Source organism: Falco rusticolus, chromosome 3, assembly GCF_015220075.1.
Source record: "Falco rusticolus isolate bFalRus1 chromosome 3, bFalRus1.pri, whole genome shotgun sequence".
NCBI classification, from domain to species: Eukaryota; Metazoa; Chordata; class Aves; order Falconiformes; family Falconidae; genus Falco; species Falco rusticolus.
The window spans coordinates 56,263,227-56,281,238 of NC_051189.1; the positions used below are offsets into that span (position 1 = coordinate 56,263,227).

Here is an 18,012-nt window from a genome sequence, read left to right on the forward strand (position 1 = left end):
GTTTTATGAAAAAGATATTCAATCTTTTCAAAAAAATGCATTTTCCAAAACACTCTTATTAATTAGGCCATTGTCTTTAGCCTTACTGTGCCCCATTATAATCTTTTACCATTGAGATGCTGAGGATGCCAAGAAGTAGATTTCTTCATCTTGTTTCTCCTGGGACTGAATCAGTCCTTTCCTTCTCCCTTGCAACCCACAAGAACTACTGGTGCACCTCCACAGTTATCAGAAACAGTCATTAGGGTCTCACAGAGCTACCAGATCAATTCTTTGCTCATAGGTACCAGTTATACAGGTGCAAAGGCATTTAAATATGTAACATCACCAATGGCAGAGATGTGAGTTAGTAGGCTCATTATCAAATTATATCAGAAATGATAGATCGATGCAATCCTGGAGGGGGCAGGGGCGGAGGGCTTACCAACAAAGACAAGCAGTGCCACATTTCATCAGACTAAACACCATCTGTCTGTCTATCAGATAGTTCTTATTCATCAGCTCTTGACACTTCCCCTGCTTAGTGGGGGAGAAGCTCCTCTGAGGATGGTAGTATACACCAGAGTATTCCATGATCCCACTTCCCCAGCCGTACCCGGCAAGGGCACATCACCCCACAGCTCCTATCTAACTCAGGCCAGTGGGATTTCTACCTCAGGTCCAAAGGTTTACAGCGTATAGTGGCATATTAAATGGGTTTAAGGGAGGAATGACGTTAGAGCACATAAGTACAAAAACGAGGTGTTTTCAATAGTTATGCAAAATATTGCTGGTCTGGACCAGAGTTTGAGCACTGTGGTTAAATCAGAGTATTTATGCTTTATTGTAATTTCTTCCCTGTTGAAAGGTCTTTCGTAATATATTCTAGGCAACACAATGACTGGAGGGAGAAACAAGAGAGTAAATTCAAAACAGGTTAAAGGAGCCAAAATACATTAAATCAATTTTACTAGCCTGTTAAAATATATACCAGTTGTGAGCCAGGCAGAAAATCTAGGTGCACATACGCCTGTCTTCAATCACCAAGAAGCATTCTTGTATCAAAATCTGAAAGCTCATAAATGTTACCAATTATGATGTAAGTAGGGTTTTTTTCTTTTTTCCCCCTGTGTATTAGATTTTGAGAAGCAAACTGCCCTCAGAGCTCCTATTGAGAACAATGTCCCTGGTAAAGCCAAGGGCAGAATTTGTCCCTTAATCCAGAGAAGAACAGATAGCTCATCTTCAACAGTTGCATGAGCATATTTCTTCTTAAATGAAAATGCTGTAAGCATTAGTAGAGATAAAGAGTATGTGGATAGTTCACATTTAGAACGCCAGGGCTGCAATTGACTTCTGCCCACACAGAAATCACCAAGCTTCAATTGTGGTTAATTGTGGAACCAGGGACTTGTTTTAAAATGGGCTTTTAAGGCAGGTTCAGCTACGAATTTAATTTAATAAAAGCAAGTCTCTCCTCAACATATTCTAACAGAAGTTCATTAGCTGAAATCACTTTAGATAATTTTGAACTGACCTTTTTCACTGAATTATAATGGCACCAAGAAAAAGAAAAGTCTCTTACCTAAAAGTGCATTTTTTCCATGATCATCTGGCAAAAAACGCTTGTCAACAGCGCAGACTAGAATGTGCTCAGGAAGGTTGGGAGATTTGGCTCCTACTAACAGGAAGCCTGCTGGGATATCAATTTGCTCCATGCACAGAGATACTAACCGTAAATCCTTGCCTGCTTGACAAAAACCTACAAAACAAACCAAAACAAATGATAAATCTTCAAAAGATTTTGTTTAATTTTCTTCTTTTTATTGGTTATAAAAGCAAATGAAGCTTCACAACTTGATGCTGTAACTGGGGCTTTTAATATATCCTCTTCAAGGGAAATAGAGGAAATGGAGACAGCATTTAATCAGATCCACTAGCTCAGAGTTTCAGAGACAATAGATAAACATTATTTTGAAGTAAGATCCTGAACACATTCAGGCAGAGGAGAGATGTAAGTCCCTGAAGACTAGATATCAAATGACTCAGAAACTCAATTTTTCAAAAGCATCCAAAATAAGAAGGAAAGTTTGTGATTTTATAACAGAAAACAGCTCTTAAAACATGTCAAAGAATAATTTTTTCTTCAGCAAATATTAGTTTACAGTCTTTTACAGAGAACCAGTTTTGGCTTTGTTGTTTGTAATAGGTTGACATTTGTATATAAACATCACTATCTAATAGAAAGGATTGATAAAAATTGATGATGGAAGTTTAGTATTGAATACCAAAAGAATTTTTTTTTTTAAATCTCATTTTTAACTTGTCTACACATTTTAGGAATTCCAAGAAGTAAAAGATTCATTTGCCGATTTTAGAGACGTACACCATGTTTTCTGTAAGTCTCTAGTTGAGTCTCTTGAGGTCTTAATGGACTGCATTGCTTCAAGTCTCCAATTAAGTTTTTTTCCCACCCAAATAACATATACACACAAAATAAGAACATAACATTGGTTCTTGTGTTACTGTTCAATGTAGGGCTAAAGCCAGCAGCAGAACCAAGCAAAATCGGGGATTGGATCTAGCTTCTGCTGTTCCATGTTCCCACAGTGGGCAGGTGGCAAGCTGGGACACATAAGAAAGCATGGCAGGGCAGCACAAAGCAGTGGCTGCACACTGCAACAGGGCCCTTGGGAGCTCAGGGCTTGGGGTGAGCATGGCAGCCATAGCAGGGATCTTCGGAAGGTTGGATGGGATCGCTTGGAGCAATTACAGGACCTCTGGTTGTCCAGCTGGACCAGCCAACTTCAAAGTTAGATTCTTTTAACTAAGTAAATTAACAACATTCAAAGACTCTTCTGTTAGCTTCAACGCCAGACTTACAGGGATCAACATCACCCGTCACTTTTTGTACAGCTCCATCATATTATTTTTATTGAGTAATTTCTACTTTCAAGCAAGGAAATGTCAGGTGTGAGAGAAAGCTACAGCCATGTGACTTCCTCCGCAGGAAAGGATACGGATCACAATGGGCTTTCTGATTTCCCTTAGGCAGAAGTCAGTGAAAGCACTGCCAGGTTTTATGAAGAGCCAGGCTCATGTTGTGCTCCCCTCCAATTCCCACTTCTTCAGCTGTAAGATCAGTGCTAGCGCCTGGCCTCGCGCATCTCCCAGCAGCAGCTGGCAGAGACCCGCTCTATTTCAGGACACCCAAAGACATCACACATTTACCCATTGACCTTTGTAGCTCTCTTGCTACAACTGTTCTGCTAACAACAAGAAGTGTCATAACATAGGCAATACATGCATGGAAATCATTATCACAATAATCAACATCATTGTTAACAACAAACAGAAACTACATTGGAAATTACTGTAATATCTGTTAAGACTTCAGCTATTAATGTATATTACTCACACAATTTAAAATATCTTTCAAGTAGTCCATAGTTGTTACAGAAATTGTAAGGAAAAAATCAATCCACTGCAGAAAGACACTGACTAAGCATCTGGAAACACGTGATCGTAACTTAACCAAGAGCCACCTCAACCATTACTAATACATGTCTCTGCACTCTTGCCTACTGTGCTAAAACCTAGTTTAAAACTTCAGCAAAAATGGTGAAAATTAATGGCTTTTGTTTTTACCTCAAAACTGTACCAGGGAGCGAGCATGCGCAGTGGAATGCACAGAATCAGCTAGCATGAGCCTCCTGGCAAGCAGCAGCTTGCTGAAAACGGGGTCTGGTACAGGCTCAGTCTTGTGCCTACACCCACAATCTGCTGAACCAGTTCTTGGCTGAATAGCTTCTTCAGTTATTCAATCAGCTCAGTTCCAGCAGCTGCTCATTCAAGTTGAAAGCTAGCTTGGATTCACCCCTCACACACACCTTCTTCCAGCCAATGAATCAAAATGAAGTGCCTAAAGTTTTAATTTACAAATCAGTGGGTTATAACAATAACTTACCAATAAGAAGTTACACATGTTTCAGGGCAAAAACATCAAACCCACATATTTAAAGCAACGCTTATGCTTTTCTGATTAGTATGTTAATACGTCTTTTTAAGGTGTATTCCTTAGAACATCCTCATCCAAACCAAATAGAATGCTAGGTACCAGGTTAATTATTATCTAGACTTTTCAATGTAATTTAGAAAGAAACAGTTGCAAATAACTCTAGTAACAAAATTCCCTTGCATTCAGAATAGAATTTCCTTATTCAAATGTTAATGCCATTTGGGTATTATGCACAGAATTTTCAAAACTGGCCTTAAATATTTAGGCATTCCATGAAATCTGAGTAGCTGACATACTTAGAAAATACCACTCTACATCTAGAGTTAAAATAGAAAAATTACCCACTGATGACAGTGTGGGCAAACAGGAAATCTGTAGATAAGGATTACGAAACAGCAAGTACAGTAAGATTTCAAGACAGATTTAAACCTGTGCTTTTATACAATTACTCTTCAGCCTTGTCCCTGTGTAAAAACTTTCAGCAAATACCCAGAAGCACAAATTGTGACCAGTAAGAGGCTTTTGAATGAAGTGTTAGCAACAGCAATACTAAAACACCAAAGAAAGTAGGATTCTGGTTGTCAACATCAACAGTTATGTTTCAGTATAGACTTGCTTTCAGAAAGAACACACAAATTGAGAGGGCTGAATATCATGAGAATAATCATGAGTATGAGAAACTGAGAGCTTTTTTGGATGCTTGAGGGTTTTAATGTCCCAGTGAGGTGAAGCAATGCTCCAGCATTCCACAGCATCTGAGCCTAAAGAAAAGACTCTGCTACTACCCATGCTAGGAGCAAAACTGTGGGCACACTTTCAGCAGCTGCACAGCACTGTTCTGCATGAGTTCCCAGGGGAGAAATTGCAGGAAAATCCTAAGAAACCCACCACATCACATCATCTTAACAAGTTTATAAGCATTACACAGTAACATCTTATCAGTTCCCGTTAAACAAACTGATTTATCTTGGTCTGCTATCACAGGCAACAGCAGCCTCTTACCTGAGCGGCTGTTGATCTGGACATGTTTAATATTTCCCACCATTTAGGATATGTAGGACTACAATTTAGGATATATAAGACTGTACTATAGAAATTCTACATCCTGCCTAAGCTGCAAACAATACCTAAGATGTACTCACTGTATCATCTCTTACTCTACCCAAAGTGCTCTCAGATGCCTTCTATGTTCGCCTTCTTCCTCCCTGCACAATCTCCTCCAGCACCCTTCTCTGCTTTGGTTGGCAACATCTCTGAATCAGAGGTATGTATGTGTAGACTGGCTGGCCAGCACACGCCTCTGTGTTTGGGCTGTGTACAAGTAGAACTATAATTACTTTTCTGCCCCAGGGGACATCAGTTTAGGGTCACTGATGTCATTCAACCAGCTCCTGAACTTCAGAAACCTTGCTGGAATTACGTATCTTTAAGGATCTCCACTTCTCTGCCAGAAGTGGCAGAAAGCAGCTACCAGCTTCCCTACAGACAGCCAACAGAGCCCACAGGCAACTGCCCACCGAATCCTCATTTTCTGAGGGAGTGAGACAAGTAACAGGGCTGATACTAAAAGGTTTCCTCTGGCTCCCCTTCTGTGGAGGGGAAAGGGATCCTGATGGGTAAGCAGCAAGAGGGGCCAGCACAGAGAGACCCTCAGAGCCTGTGGAGGCTCTTCTCTGGTTTAGTCAACAGCTGCAACAAGAGAGCTTGGGATGGCTGTGGAGCTTGGCCAGGTACAGCTGGGGTTCCCTTCCATTGAGGGATATGAAGCGAATGCACATCTGCTTCCATGCAGTAAAAGTCTTGAATTTTCCTTCAAAGAAATAGAGATGGTATACTCAAGAGCCCTTCACCATCCTTCTTTCCCTTGGTTTCTGGGGCTGCAAATAATTTTTCTAGTTTTAAGTTCCTGCTGCTTTAAATTCTTTTTCATCCTATACTGAATGAGAAAATTTCACCCAAGAAACATTGACTTGGAAGTAACTGACTGGGAGGAGAGAAAGGAGGGATTAATCTCTTTCTCTGCTACATTTTCTAGCTGGCAAGCAACACAGAGACCTCAACGTTGTTTTCTTTTCTGATTTGCATGATTTTGCATTGATATTTAGTTATCTGTTAGAAATAACCGTTTTCACATTAGGGAAGACAAGACATGATGTCTCCGTACAAACAGAACTTGCGCTGCCCGTGTTTAAGATTTAGAACATGCAAAATACATTTACATTTCTTAGCTATTCATTTATAATTGAGCTTGCACATAAATTTCTATGTCAAGCAGCACTAACACATATGACTTAAGAAAGAATGGCACTTCAGTGTCACATACCTGTGTACCTTTTATGGACATCTAAGTATGAAGAGGAGAAAAGCCATGACCCACTAAACCAAAAAATTTCTTTTTATGAAATTCTTTATCAACATATAATAATAAAAAGTAAAAGCACACAGCTGAGTCATTCCATTAAAAAAAATCATCTTCCCACAGGATCTCAGCTTTGTTTTAAATGAAGAGCAGGCATTTATATTCTGATTAGAGATCTGCAAATACCAAGACCAGTCACAAAAAAGAATAACAGCTTTTACAGATATTATCTGCATTTCTTTGGAAGAAAATACATTAGTTTTAATTTCTGAGAAGCATATTTGCATTCTCCAACAGCACTTCATTTAAATTAATCCAGTCCCATCTCCCTGAAAATGACAATGTATCCCCACAATTGTCAACACCTAGAAATGCTGAAATCTTAAAAATGAAATTTGTATATACTTTCCCTTTCCCCACCCGCAAACAAAGAAGTCGTTTCGTTGTGGAGTAACAGCCTCTTGTTGTAATGCAACAAATGAGGTATTTGCATAAGGAATTATCTTCCAAGAATTACATATGAATTACTGGTCACTGTCACTTGCTATTGTAACTTCACAGTAACTGATCAGGTGTTAAGTACCTGCTTACCTAATTGCTGCTGAAACTACCTTGGCCTTTCTTTAAGCATCAGGTAAATTGAGGATTTACTAACAAAAGAAAGGTGCTACTATTGTGTTTCCCACAGATTGCATAAAATGCTATTCCACAAATTAGAAATAGCCTCTTTTAAAGCTACAGCAAACAAGTGGTTCTTGTTGCATATTTGAGGTATCTGAAAATGAAGAATTATTTTTCTTGAAACCTGTTACAAAAGTTACTTAGTTACAAATGTTCGTGTTGAGCAGAAAAAAAAAAAAAGCCCCTGAAAATAAGTGAATCCCTTTTATGACCAATAGTAAGGAACAATGGCAAACGCAGTTGCTCCTTCCAATGCACTAACAGGAGAGTTAAGGGATCTAATATTACGGACAGCTGAGAAGGAACTGTCACTTGAGACACACTGATTTTTTTTTAATCAATGAATAAAGGCATTAATACCTACTTTCTGCACCCATGCAACTGACAACTCAGCCATCTGAATAAAAGAACAAGTCACCACAGAAAATAATATGATACTTATGGCATATATCCTGAACTCAGGAAAAGCAAACACACAGATACCTCGAAAGGGAAAAAGGTTTCACCCCATCTGTGCTAAAATGTGGGGGACTGGTTTTACAGCAAGCGGAGCTATGAACTGCAGGTTGTAATACCAATATTTTGCTCTTGGATAAGCAATTAAATAAATCTAAATTTAAAGCATTCAAACATAGTGACTTCAATTAGTCTTCAAACATAGTGACTTCAATTAGTCTATCAGTATTCTCTAACATTTTCCTAACCTTATTTATCTTTGTAATTAAATAGCTGAGATAAGGCATGTAAACAATGGCACTGATATCCCGTCTTACATCTCTGGAAGGGCATATTCATGAGATGAAAGATGAGCAATCAGATTAATATCTTGCTGAGATATGGTCTGCAGTGTGAATGTTTGGGAACCTGGGTGTTTTAAACACTCAGGTAAACCTTCCTAACAGATTACTACTTTTTTTTTTTTTTTTTTTTAAACAGATGTATTTTCCTTTCCTTTTCCAGATACAAAAACACTTCTCTCTTAAATCAGCTCCTTGAGAAAAAGATTGAAGAGGGTGACATGTTTTGTAAAGTCAGAATGATAAACTTGACCAAGAGTAATGAGCAATTCTAAAATTCTGCAGAGGTAACAACATAGAAAGCTTTCTTCTAGGATTCTTCACTCGTAAAAGACTTACAGATAAAAATCAAAACACAGAACTGCCTCTGGAAGGTCATTTTTTTCCAGGGCATACAAAAAGCATAATATTACAGAGAGAAAAATGAAGCATATAGTTGCATATACTACGTAGCTAATAGCATAACTAGACATAATCTTGTGACATACAGTATGCAGCCACAGCATAGAGGTCTGCATTGCAGTGAGTGCTCAGCAGCTGAGCACCTCCATGCAGGGCCACATTGGGAAGGGCAGCATTACGAAGCAATCCTGAACAGAAGCAACAAAAGCACTAGTGAACATGCAACAGTTTGCACGTGGATGGAAGGTCGTGCCTCAAAGACAGACATTTACCTGGAAGCTCACAACTAGTATTTTTGTCTGGACATGCAAGTGAAACCAGGGATCACCAGAAAGTCTGAGTGAAACTGAGAAAGATCTCTTGATGTCATATAAAAAGCTCTTTCACAATCAAACGCATGGTGGCCTTGGAGCCAGATAAGGTCTTCAGTTCTACTCCTGCTCCTGACAGGCTGGTCCAGAAGTGTGTCACCAATAGTTAAAGAACCCTAAACCTTTAACCTGAATGCATTCACAACCGTTTTATGTATCCATCACACTTCTGAAGGGCTCTGTAGGCATGGCCAGCTCTTCTCCCTCTTTGTGTTTTATCCTTAATATATTTAGAAGGTGTAAGTGTACACCATTCCAGCTTTTGATCTGACAGGCAAAGAGCCTTGTTAGATAGAACTCCTTCCTCTTACCATCCTGTTGGTTCTCCTCTGCATCCTGCCCAGTTTGTTTTATATTTCTTTAACAGAAGTGATCAGAACTGCTCCTGCTCTCCACAGGAGATTTTGCAGCCTTTAATAATACTTGTCCTCAGCTGAGAATACCTTCCTAGGAATGCATTGTTTCCTACTTTCTCCTTCTCTCCTCCTACCATTTTACAAGCCTCCAAAGGATAGCAAACACCCATCTGTGTGAATAACAAATTCTCCCAACAATGTCCCCCAGATTCCCATAGCAGCCAGCCTTTCTATTCTTTGTGTTACAGGGAACTGGCAGCACATTGTTACGGTGGGTAAACATGCTCATGTAAGCTGTATTTGGAAGCGATAAAGGTAAAAATGTCAATATTTGCCACTAACAACCCCCCAAAAATGTCAAAGGATTACCAGTGATTAGTGCTTACTTTAGCACTGCATATAACCATACACTACAGTAAGGTACAAAACCATTCTACAAATTACAACTTTTTACGTACTCTGCACAAGGAAGCCCATCATTCTGGAAGATACTGAATAAAATGTCAAGAAGAATTTTTGGACCTGGTGGGAAGAGTTGTTTGTTTTCAAGTGTCTGAGGGGTACGGGGAGGGATGTTTTTAAGAGAAGCATATCTAATAAATATAAATAGATCTTCCTTCTTTAAAGGAAGCTAAATCTTCAGAATAGAACAATTATAGGATAAGATGAACCAATTATATCAAGTTTACTTGGTCCAAATATGCATAATGATCTGATCCTTTCTTTAACACATTTAAAACCAAACAAAAACCATGCTGTCAAAAATTTTGCTCATCTTGAACAACGAGGACAGTTCAGGGTAAGCAAGCAATGGCCAGCAGGCAGGTAGGGAAAACGAAACAGACAAGCTTCCACGGACACCCCTCTTATCCCCTCGGCAGCAGAAGCAACACCAAGTCTCTTCTCCATTTTCTCTCTCCAAACTCTTCCTTCTGCCCATGGAAGCAACTAAATCCAAGTTTGCCAAGGTTTCTGAGATTAATTTAGGGACAGGCTGAGAACCAGCCATACTGATGCCAACTTAAGCAACTTGTTTGAGGACAGTAAACCAATAATAACCACAGAAAATGAGGGGCTTTCAGAAACTAACCAAGTGCCATGGCCAGTCTTAGACACCATTTTCAAATAATACATTAAATTGTATGTCCTGAAAAAAGGCCTCTTAATCCATATTATCTCAGATTTAAGGTTTTTGACTATAACCTGTATTTCCAGACTTCCTAGCTCAAGAGTTTCCAACTGCAGAGTGTGCATTATGATAAGAAGTAGTTGTAAAAATTACACAGTAAAAAAAAATGGACACCAACCATCAGTAGTGCAAGACCCTTCCGGGGCAGGTTTTTGTGAATACGGGATTGGCGGACTACTTGAATCTGACATGTCTTCATCCTCCTCTTCATCTTCCATGTCATTAACAGTCTGGTTGGTAGAAAAGTCCAGGTTTCCGTTTTGTGAATAGCGATGTACTAACTCTTTATCCAACTCTTCTACCTTTGGCTTCACATCTGAGAAGAATAAAAAATAAAATAGATGCAAGTACTGTTGCAAAGTTTATTTCCTTTTAAAATAACCAGCAAACCATTCTTTCTCCTTAACGAGGCCTAAGATTCAGATTGTCTGTCACACAATGAATTGCTCTGCAGTTTTTAGGTTTTTAATGAAACACATCCCACCCTTTTCTCACACAGAAAAACAACAATTGAAATGTGCCATACTTTCAAGGTTACCTTCCGGCAAGAAAGGAGGCTGGTCAGGATCCAGGTACAGCTGTGAGAAGATTGGCCGTGGGACAACGCTGCTACATCTCAGAGAAGCTTCTATAGAGTTATGAAGAGCTTCTTCAAAGCGGGCAGATTTTAGTTGCCCTGCATATGAATTCCCCATGATCTAAAAACACAAATAGAAGAGTTGATAAGGGGATGGGAAAGTGCATATGCGGACTGTTTAAAAATGAAGAGTGCGGACTTATTAACGTCCAACATGACAGTGATATAAGGTTAGTAAGAAAGTATGCTATGAAAATTACAGCTCTAACTAGTACTACATGTTCACATTTCTCTCTCAGTCTGGTAGACTGTATCTGTTTGCTTCAACAACAGCTTTTTGCACATTTCCAGCACACTGCTTTGTGACTTCTGCATACGTGGCCTCTCAACAGCCTCAAGAATCTGTCTGGTGTAGAATTTAATGGAGGGTAGATAAAACCATTATTATTGTCTTTTTTAGGTTTTTCAGAGTAGGCTACAGAACGTTGCATAACACAGAAAATTAAAAACATCACGTTTGGCTTCATCACTAGTTGTCTGTGTTTACATGATTTGACTTGTCAGTATGCCATCATTTGCAGAGAAACAACACACAGAAACATCCAATGACCTGAATTTTTGCTCTTGCTAGTATTAACTGAAATTATGTGGAAGATGAGTTCTAATCTGGTCTTCAATGTAACACTATGATTTACATGTACTCTGATCCATACAATTCAAATGATCTAATCATATTCTTACAACAAAGACCTTAAGAGAAAAATAAGTAACATCCAAACCATACACAGAAAATGCTGTGAAAGGCTTTTATTTAAAATTCTGCTCTATACTAGTATAGTGAAAAGAACCTTTTAAAGATCTACTTTGACAATTAATATTTACGTTTATATCAGCAATGAATTTATGAACTTCCTGAACTATTCAAGCAGAAACAAACCTGTAGATTATTACTTCTCCTTGGGTGATATTACACAGCCCATATACTTTATATTTGTGCTCCCAGCACTGGATACAGACTCTCAAATGTAAACATTTAGTAGCAGGATGGCCATGGAAGGTTTTTCAATAAGCTAAGGAAGACTCACTGAAACATGAAATTTTCCACTTTGCTGGATCATTATACCATATCACACGTGTTCCAAAGAAACAGCAATCTAACATTTTCCAATATTCCGAATACAAGACCGCATTTTCGGAGAATTTTATTTCAGCAAAGGTAACTTTTGTCCAGTTAAATCAACAGATAGAAAAGTACAAAACCTTATAATGTTATCCTTGTACTTCCCTTCACAGGATGTCACCTAGCCCTATGACCAGGAAGAGACCTTGGCCAAGAAGGTAAGTTGGCATTTAGAAAACCTACAATTCCACTCCTGCTTTATCACTGGGTTGCTCAAGGTCCTCAGGGCCACCTGTAAAAGGGCAGTAATGATGACAACCTCTTACAGCAGCATTTGAGATCTCTTAGTATTAACAAATAACTAAAAGCCAAACACTACTATATGACTGGAATACATAGGTATAAAGCTTATCTAATTACTCACCTCCAAACTGGGAGAGAGGCTCAGTTCCCTATTCAGTCAGAGAATTTATACAACTTTGGGAAAACAATTCCGCATCTCTGAATTAGACTGGCTTTTAATAAATTCTGGGGTAACAGCATTTCCCTACCCCAACCAGAGACAACATAAACACAGTTTCTTAACATGATGCATCCAGGTTTTTCAGCAATAGAATACTTAAGAGGATTCTGGCTTTCATTCTGTAAGTTTTCATTAAATTTGGAAATAGCAGGGAGTGTGTATACAAACACACAACTACAAAGCAATAACTAACAGCAAAAAGTTATGCTGAAGGAGGATTAAGGTTGCAGTACACTAAATCCTGTCGGATACCTTTGAACAAAGAATTGATGAAAAGCAGTTAAGTGACTGAAATCCTGGTTTTACCGAAATCAGTGATGATATATCCATAAATGTCAGTGAAATCACAACACACTTCTATATCATTAAATTGCATGTAATAAAATTTCATTTCTGTTCTACGGAATTTTATGTCAGGTACAATGAGCTTAAGGTAGGATTTCAGGAATGTACTAAACTGAAAATATTTTAGTTAAAACACCATAATAAAAATTAATCCATTTTTAAGAATCACTAAATTTGCAATTCCCACAGCACTCACCTGCATGAAGTCTGTTCATCCTCCACGTTTTCTACAATCTGTATGTTGTATACCGTCTATGCCAACTATTTTCGTTTTGATGGGGAACTATTAGTAAAATACAGTATGCACACAGCAAAAATGCTGGAGAGCCAAGGTTATTTAATTTGCCTCCCTGGCATCTAGACAAAGAGACTTGCCTGTAGATGGCAATTTCACGGATTTATCTGAACAAGTTGGTTATATTACCGGTGGACATTTCTAGCTTGCCAAGAGAAAACGAGGCTGCAACTGAAAAAGCCAAGTAAAGGAAAGCTTAGGAACCACAGCTTGTGTGAGCACTGGTCTCTGCCGCATGGAAGTGGAGCAGGAGGAAGGCTTGTCGGGGACTTGCTCGTGTAGGACAGGGCAGGCGGAGGGAGGTATCAGAGAGCAGAGCGGACCGATGGGGCCCTGCTGGGCCATGGCGGGGGAAGCTGTGAGCCCCGGGGACCAGCACCAGGGAGCCAGAACTGGGCAGCTAATTTCCTAACGATGCCCGAGGCCATTAGGGCAGCTGGGCCTCAAGTGGAGTTCAAGGGAGCTGGGGGGGGGGGGCAGGCAGAGGCCAGACAGCAGGAGGCTCTCCCTCTGCAGGGGAGAGGAGCTGGCAAGACCTTCCGACAGTGAGCTGCTGTCTGGTTCAGGTTGTGCCATCCTGATCCAGCCCGTCTGAAAGTCAGAGGCACCCATTCAATTACCGCCTTAGTGTTTCTGCTTTTGATTCTACCCCTAAATGCCTGGTGCAATTAGGAAGCGCTTCATTTTCCCCCTCCCAGCATAAAGGGGAGGCAGCTGGCACCACAGCAGCGGCAGGGGAGACAGCAGGAGCAGAACGTGCTTCAAACGTGCTCCAAACGTGCTCAGCTGTGTGGTGGTGGGCTGAGGAGGCAGCAAAGAGTCTGGCGGAGAAATAAACGGGTGGAATTTGAAGGGAAGGAGAAAAGAGGAAAAAACCATTTCTGTTATTAAGACACGTACTTGCCATATCTGCATTTAAGTGTGACCAAACCCAATGGTTTCAAGTAACTAAATGCTCATTGCTAAAAAAAAGTTACGCAAATAGTATGCTGGTCCTACATCCCTGTATGAGGCCATTTGGTAAAAATAAAACAACCAAAAAACCCAAACCCTGTTGCTTTCTCGAGTGAAATTAAACAAGTTTTCCCTAAAATTCTGCATATCTGATGTAGTGACAGTGAGCTCGGGGGATGTGGGAGAGACGGTTCTGTGCTATCCTGTCAACACTGATATCTCAGTGCTTACTCTCACACCTACTGTCCTATATCCAGCCATACTGCACTGAGCTATGTCAGAGCTTCCTTGGGTGCACTGAGAGGTTTCTAATGGGCAGGAGGTTTGATGTGGGGGTAAATAATTCTTTCCACATCTACATGCACACTAGCTGCAGCTAGCTCTGCACAGAGCTGTCTAGATTCCCAGCGATCAGCAATTTGCACATCTGTAATACAGTATTTCAATACAGTATTTCAACCCTCAACTTTCCTTTTAACTGCACCATCAGATATCAGTGTACTTTGTAAGTTGTCTATTTCTCTTGGCAACCTTTTAGCTCTGTTTTGGATTGGACTCTGCATGATGTTAGTATGTGCATTATTCAGAGTACGTACATACAGTAAGATTTGCTGCTATATGTTCTTCTCCCCACCCCACCCCACCAAGAAGGCTGTTTGATAACAGCCACTCTCCAGGCTGCCCCTCTTTCCCAATTTTGCCACCACTCAGACAGACAATTTTTCTTTTATGTCCTTAAAACTTTCTATAGAGAGACTAGAAGACACAATTAAAATGCAATAATTACAAAATTAAATCTGTAGCAAAACATGAAATAAGAGAATTTCCTAACATTCAGATCACTTGTACCTCTACACTATCACTCTCAGAGCACTCCTCTGCAAAGATCCAAATACTAAGGCACCGTGATTTCCACCCAACACTTCTCCACTGCTGCTATGCTTCTTCAAAGCAAATTTCCTAAGCCTGCTACAAGCCTTTGCAGTAGCCCATCACTGAACTGGAGGATTAACTGTGAGATTTGCTGGAGTTTGAGAGACGCCTTAGAACAGAGCAGTAAGGCAGCCCTCACATCTCAGTCTGGGTCCTTACAAAGACACAGGAACAAGGGAATCGTGAAGTTCCACTAACCTAACCACATGTAAAGAAGTATTAATGATATAGGTTTTAATAAGAAATTAAATACAGGCATTCATTATGGAAAGCAAAACTACAGTTACTGGGTGTTTCCATCAAAGCAGACAGAAATGAAAGCAAACTGGTGACTGACTTTAGCACTGCATCACTTAACTGTGGGATGAAGGTCCCAGGGAAATTCTGATCACTCTTTCAACCCCAGAAGGTGAACTTACAAGAGAAAGTCTCATCAATTCAAGCAAATAATTGTCCCATGCAGTCATCCAGGTTTCAAAAGATCTGTGCAGAAACATGACACTGGATGTTCAAGAAGAACCAAAGCCCAGGTCCAGCAGACTTGCAGCGTGTAAGTATAGTAAATACTACCCACTTTTAGTCAGAAAAATAGGTGACTATGGTCCTTCACATACCAAAAAAAAAAAAAAAAAAAATGGATAGTGTATTGTTACCCAAAAGCTCTTGGGAGCTACAACTGCACATTGAGTTGAAGGCTCTGCTAGTAAAAATATAATCAGATCATTCAGTACACCAGATACCACATATTTGGCCTCCAGGTGGGTCATGACCCCAGAGACTTTAAAGGAGAGGAACCGAACTAGAGGATGAGGGAGGGGGTGAGTGTTGTTGTTATGGCTTAAAGCAATTTCACAATTACCTGATAGCGAATGATGAATCTGATGCAAACACCCTCCATTAAGTCAGCTCTATCAAGTCCTTACTTTGTGTTTAACCTAATGATGTAATTGTGTTCTCCAAAACACATAATCTGGCTTCTGATCTGGCCTAACCCCACAGGAAAGTTTCTCTTCAAAGGAAAAGAAAGCAAGTTCCTTCACAAAGGCACTGCCAGGCCCAGCACAGTTTCTGTATCTCAAAGGGTTATCTTAGGCAAAGAGAGACCAGGCATCTATTTATGCTGTAGAATTGTTTGGGAACTACTTGTTTCAGGTACAACTACCATTTTCTATTATTTACGTCATTCTTATTGACTTTCTGGGAGTAGTATTTTTTCCCCCCATTAAAGCATCATTAGGATGCATCATGAAAATGCATACAGCAGAAAGGATGACAGTTGGTAATGACAATTACAAATACGTACACTAAAAGTGTAGACTTTGAAGTCAAAAGTATATACCCAGCATTAACTGCATTATTCAGTCGGGAAAGACTTACGTGTGAGCCAATGCAAGACTGCAAGGTGGAGTAGTCTCATTACCAGATCCTTCCTCTCATAACCTTTGTAAGATCTTTTTTTCCCTCTTCACAGTCCTTTCAAGATCCTGAGATTCTCACTCTGCTTTTGTCTTGGTTAGGGATATCCAAACTCAGCTGCAGAAGGGTTTACAATCTTATGCAGCAAGTGATAGATAATTCATTCACAAAAGTCTTTCAGGAAAAATGATTAGTTTGTATTGATTGTGCTTACAGTGGAGTTTCCTTTCGTTGTTTTTCTTTTTTTTTTTTTTGAAGAAAAATATTGATAGCCTCCATCCACACGTTTAGAATCTAGTCTTTCAGTCTGATGTTGCCACTACTGTGTCAGAGGAATGGGAAAGATCAAGAACACCTGCTTTTTTCCTGACAAGGTTCTTCCTTTACTGCTCAGTTAATAGTATCTGTACTTGGAGTATTGCATCAGATTACCTGGGATTTGGACAATTCCTTGGACAGAGACAGATAAATGGATACACAACAGAGCTACATACAGGATGTTGGCCCAGGGCAGCTATTCCCCCACAACATGGAACAGAAAGAAAATCACAAGTAGTGCTAATATGGAGGTTGCTATGTCCTTACTGCTCCATCCCTTCCACCATAAGACTATCCCCACAGTCTTCAGGCACAGTTCACAAAACAATGAACATACTAAAGGTAACATGCACACCTGAATTCAGGATGGTGTTAGTAAATTGAACTTACACGTGTAAAGCTTTCAACTCCAAATCACCCTCCAAATACTAAAAAATTAAGTCTGAATTGCATTTTTAAAAATTCAGTGATCTGCAAGTTTTCGGCTTCACAGTGCAAACAGCAGTGAGGCAACACTGAGGCTGAAAAAGGAAAACCACCAAGAAACTGAAACTCTATCTCATCTCTTTTACTTAAAACTGGAAATGTCTCTTCAGTTCTTTTTAACAGTATTATTTACTGAGCTGTACACCTGAAGAGGAGTTTAAAACTGCAGTCAAGCATAGAATATATTATGAGGTGCAATGTTACAGAAGTCACTGCAAGTTAAGCTCCGGTCAAGTTTTACAAAATGGTAATTCAGTAGTTTTAAGTTACAAGTACAGCACTTCTGTTTATTACCTAACATCTCACATTCTCCTTCATCTTTCAAATATTCTGATAGAAGTCTACCAGAATCTTTAGAAGCAATCTATCTTTTGTAAGTCTGAATTTAAAAAACACTATTGTAGAGTTAGAATCAAACTACATAAACCCAACAACAGTCAGTTCTTATCACCAAACTGGAGCTGAAGTCATTTTGCACGATTTCTGCATGTGAAGCTTTGTGACAAGGACTGTACAGACCTTGCACTGGCTTTGTCTTTCTCCAGGTTATGGCTCCCACTCAGAAAAGAAATGCTGCATTCCAGGTGGGCTGAACTCTTTAAGGCACAGGAAGAGGAAAGCCATCGCAGTCAGTGCTGTGGGGATGCTCACCACATTCCTCTAGTGAAGACTGAGATGATTTAAGGATTAAGCATGTGCCAAACTTCATTTGATGTCATTTCCTCAGTAAACAGATGCAACAGACAGATGAAAGAAAACATCTGACTTCACTACAGTGACAATACAATATGCAAAAATTATGGAGAACTAGTTTCTGTGAATAAATAATGCTGAGCTAGAAGCATTTAAAGCAATATATGCCTACCTGAATACAGAAAATTACATGAAAAAGT

General features: G+C 39.6%; 1 protein-coding gene across 13 annotated transcripts in view; it reads right to left on the minus strand.

Annotated features, from left to right (window-relative positions):
• Positions 1-18,012, minus strand: part of GREB1L (GREB1 like retinoic acid receptor coactivator) — a 144,599-nt gene that overhangs the window by 55,675 nt on the left and 70,912 nt on the right. For 9 of the 13 annotated variants that reach the window (XM_037380175.1, XM_037380176.1, XM_037380174.1 and 6 more), the window contains 3 exons: positions 10,679-10,850; positions 10,271-10,468; positions 1,565-1,741 (listed from right to left, as the gene is read on the minus strand). In XM_037380175.1, coding sequence (XP_037236072.1) covers positions 1,565-1,741; positions 10,271-10,468; positions 10,679-10,847 — 544 coding nt within the window. In that variant the 5' untranslated portion in view covers positions 10,848-10,850. The remainder of the gene's footprint in view (positions 1-1,564; positions 1,742-10,270; positions 10,469-10,678; positions 10,851-18,012) is intronic. The other 4 variants (XM_037380185.1, XM_037380183.1, XM_037380181.1 and 1 more) reach the window with 1 other exon arrangement.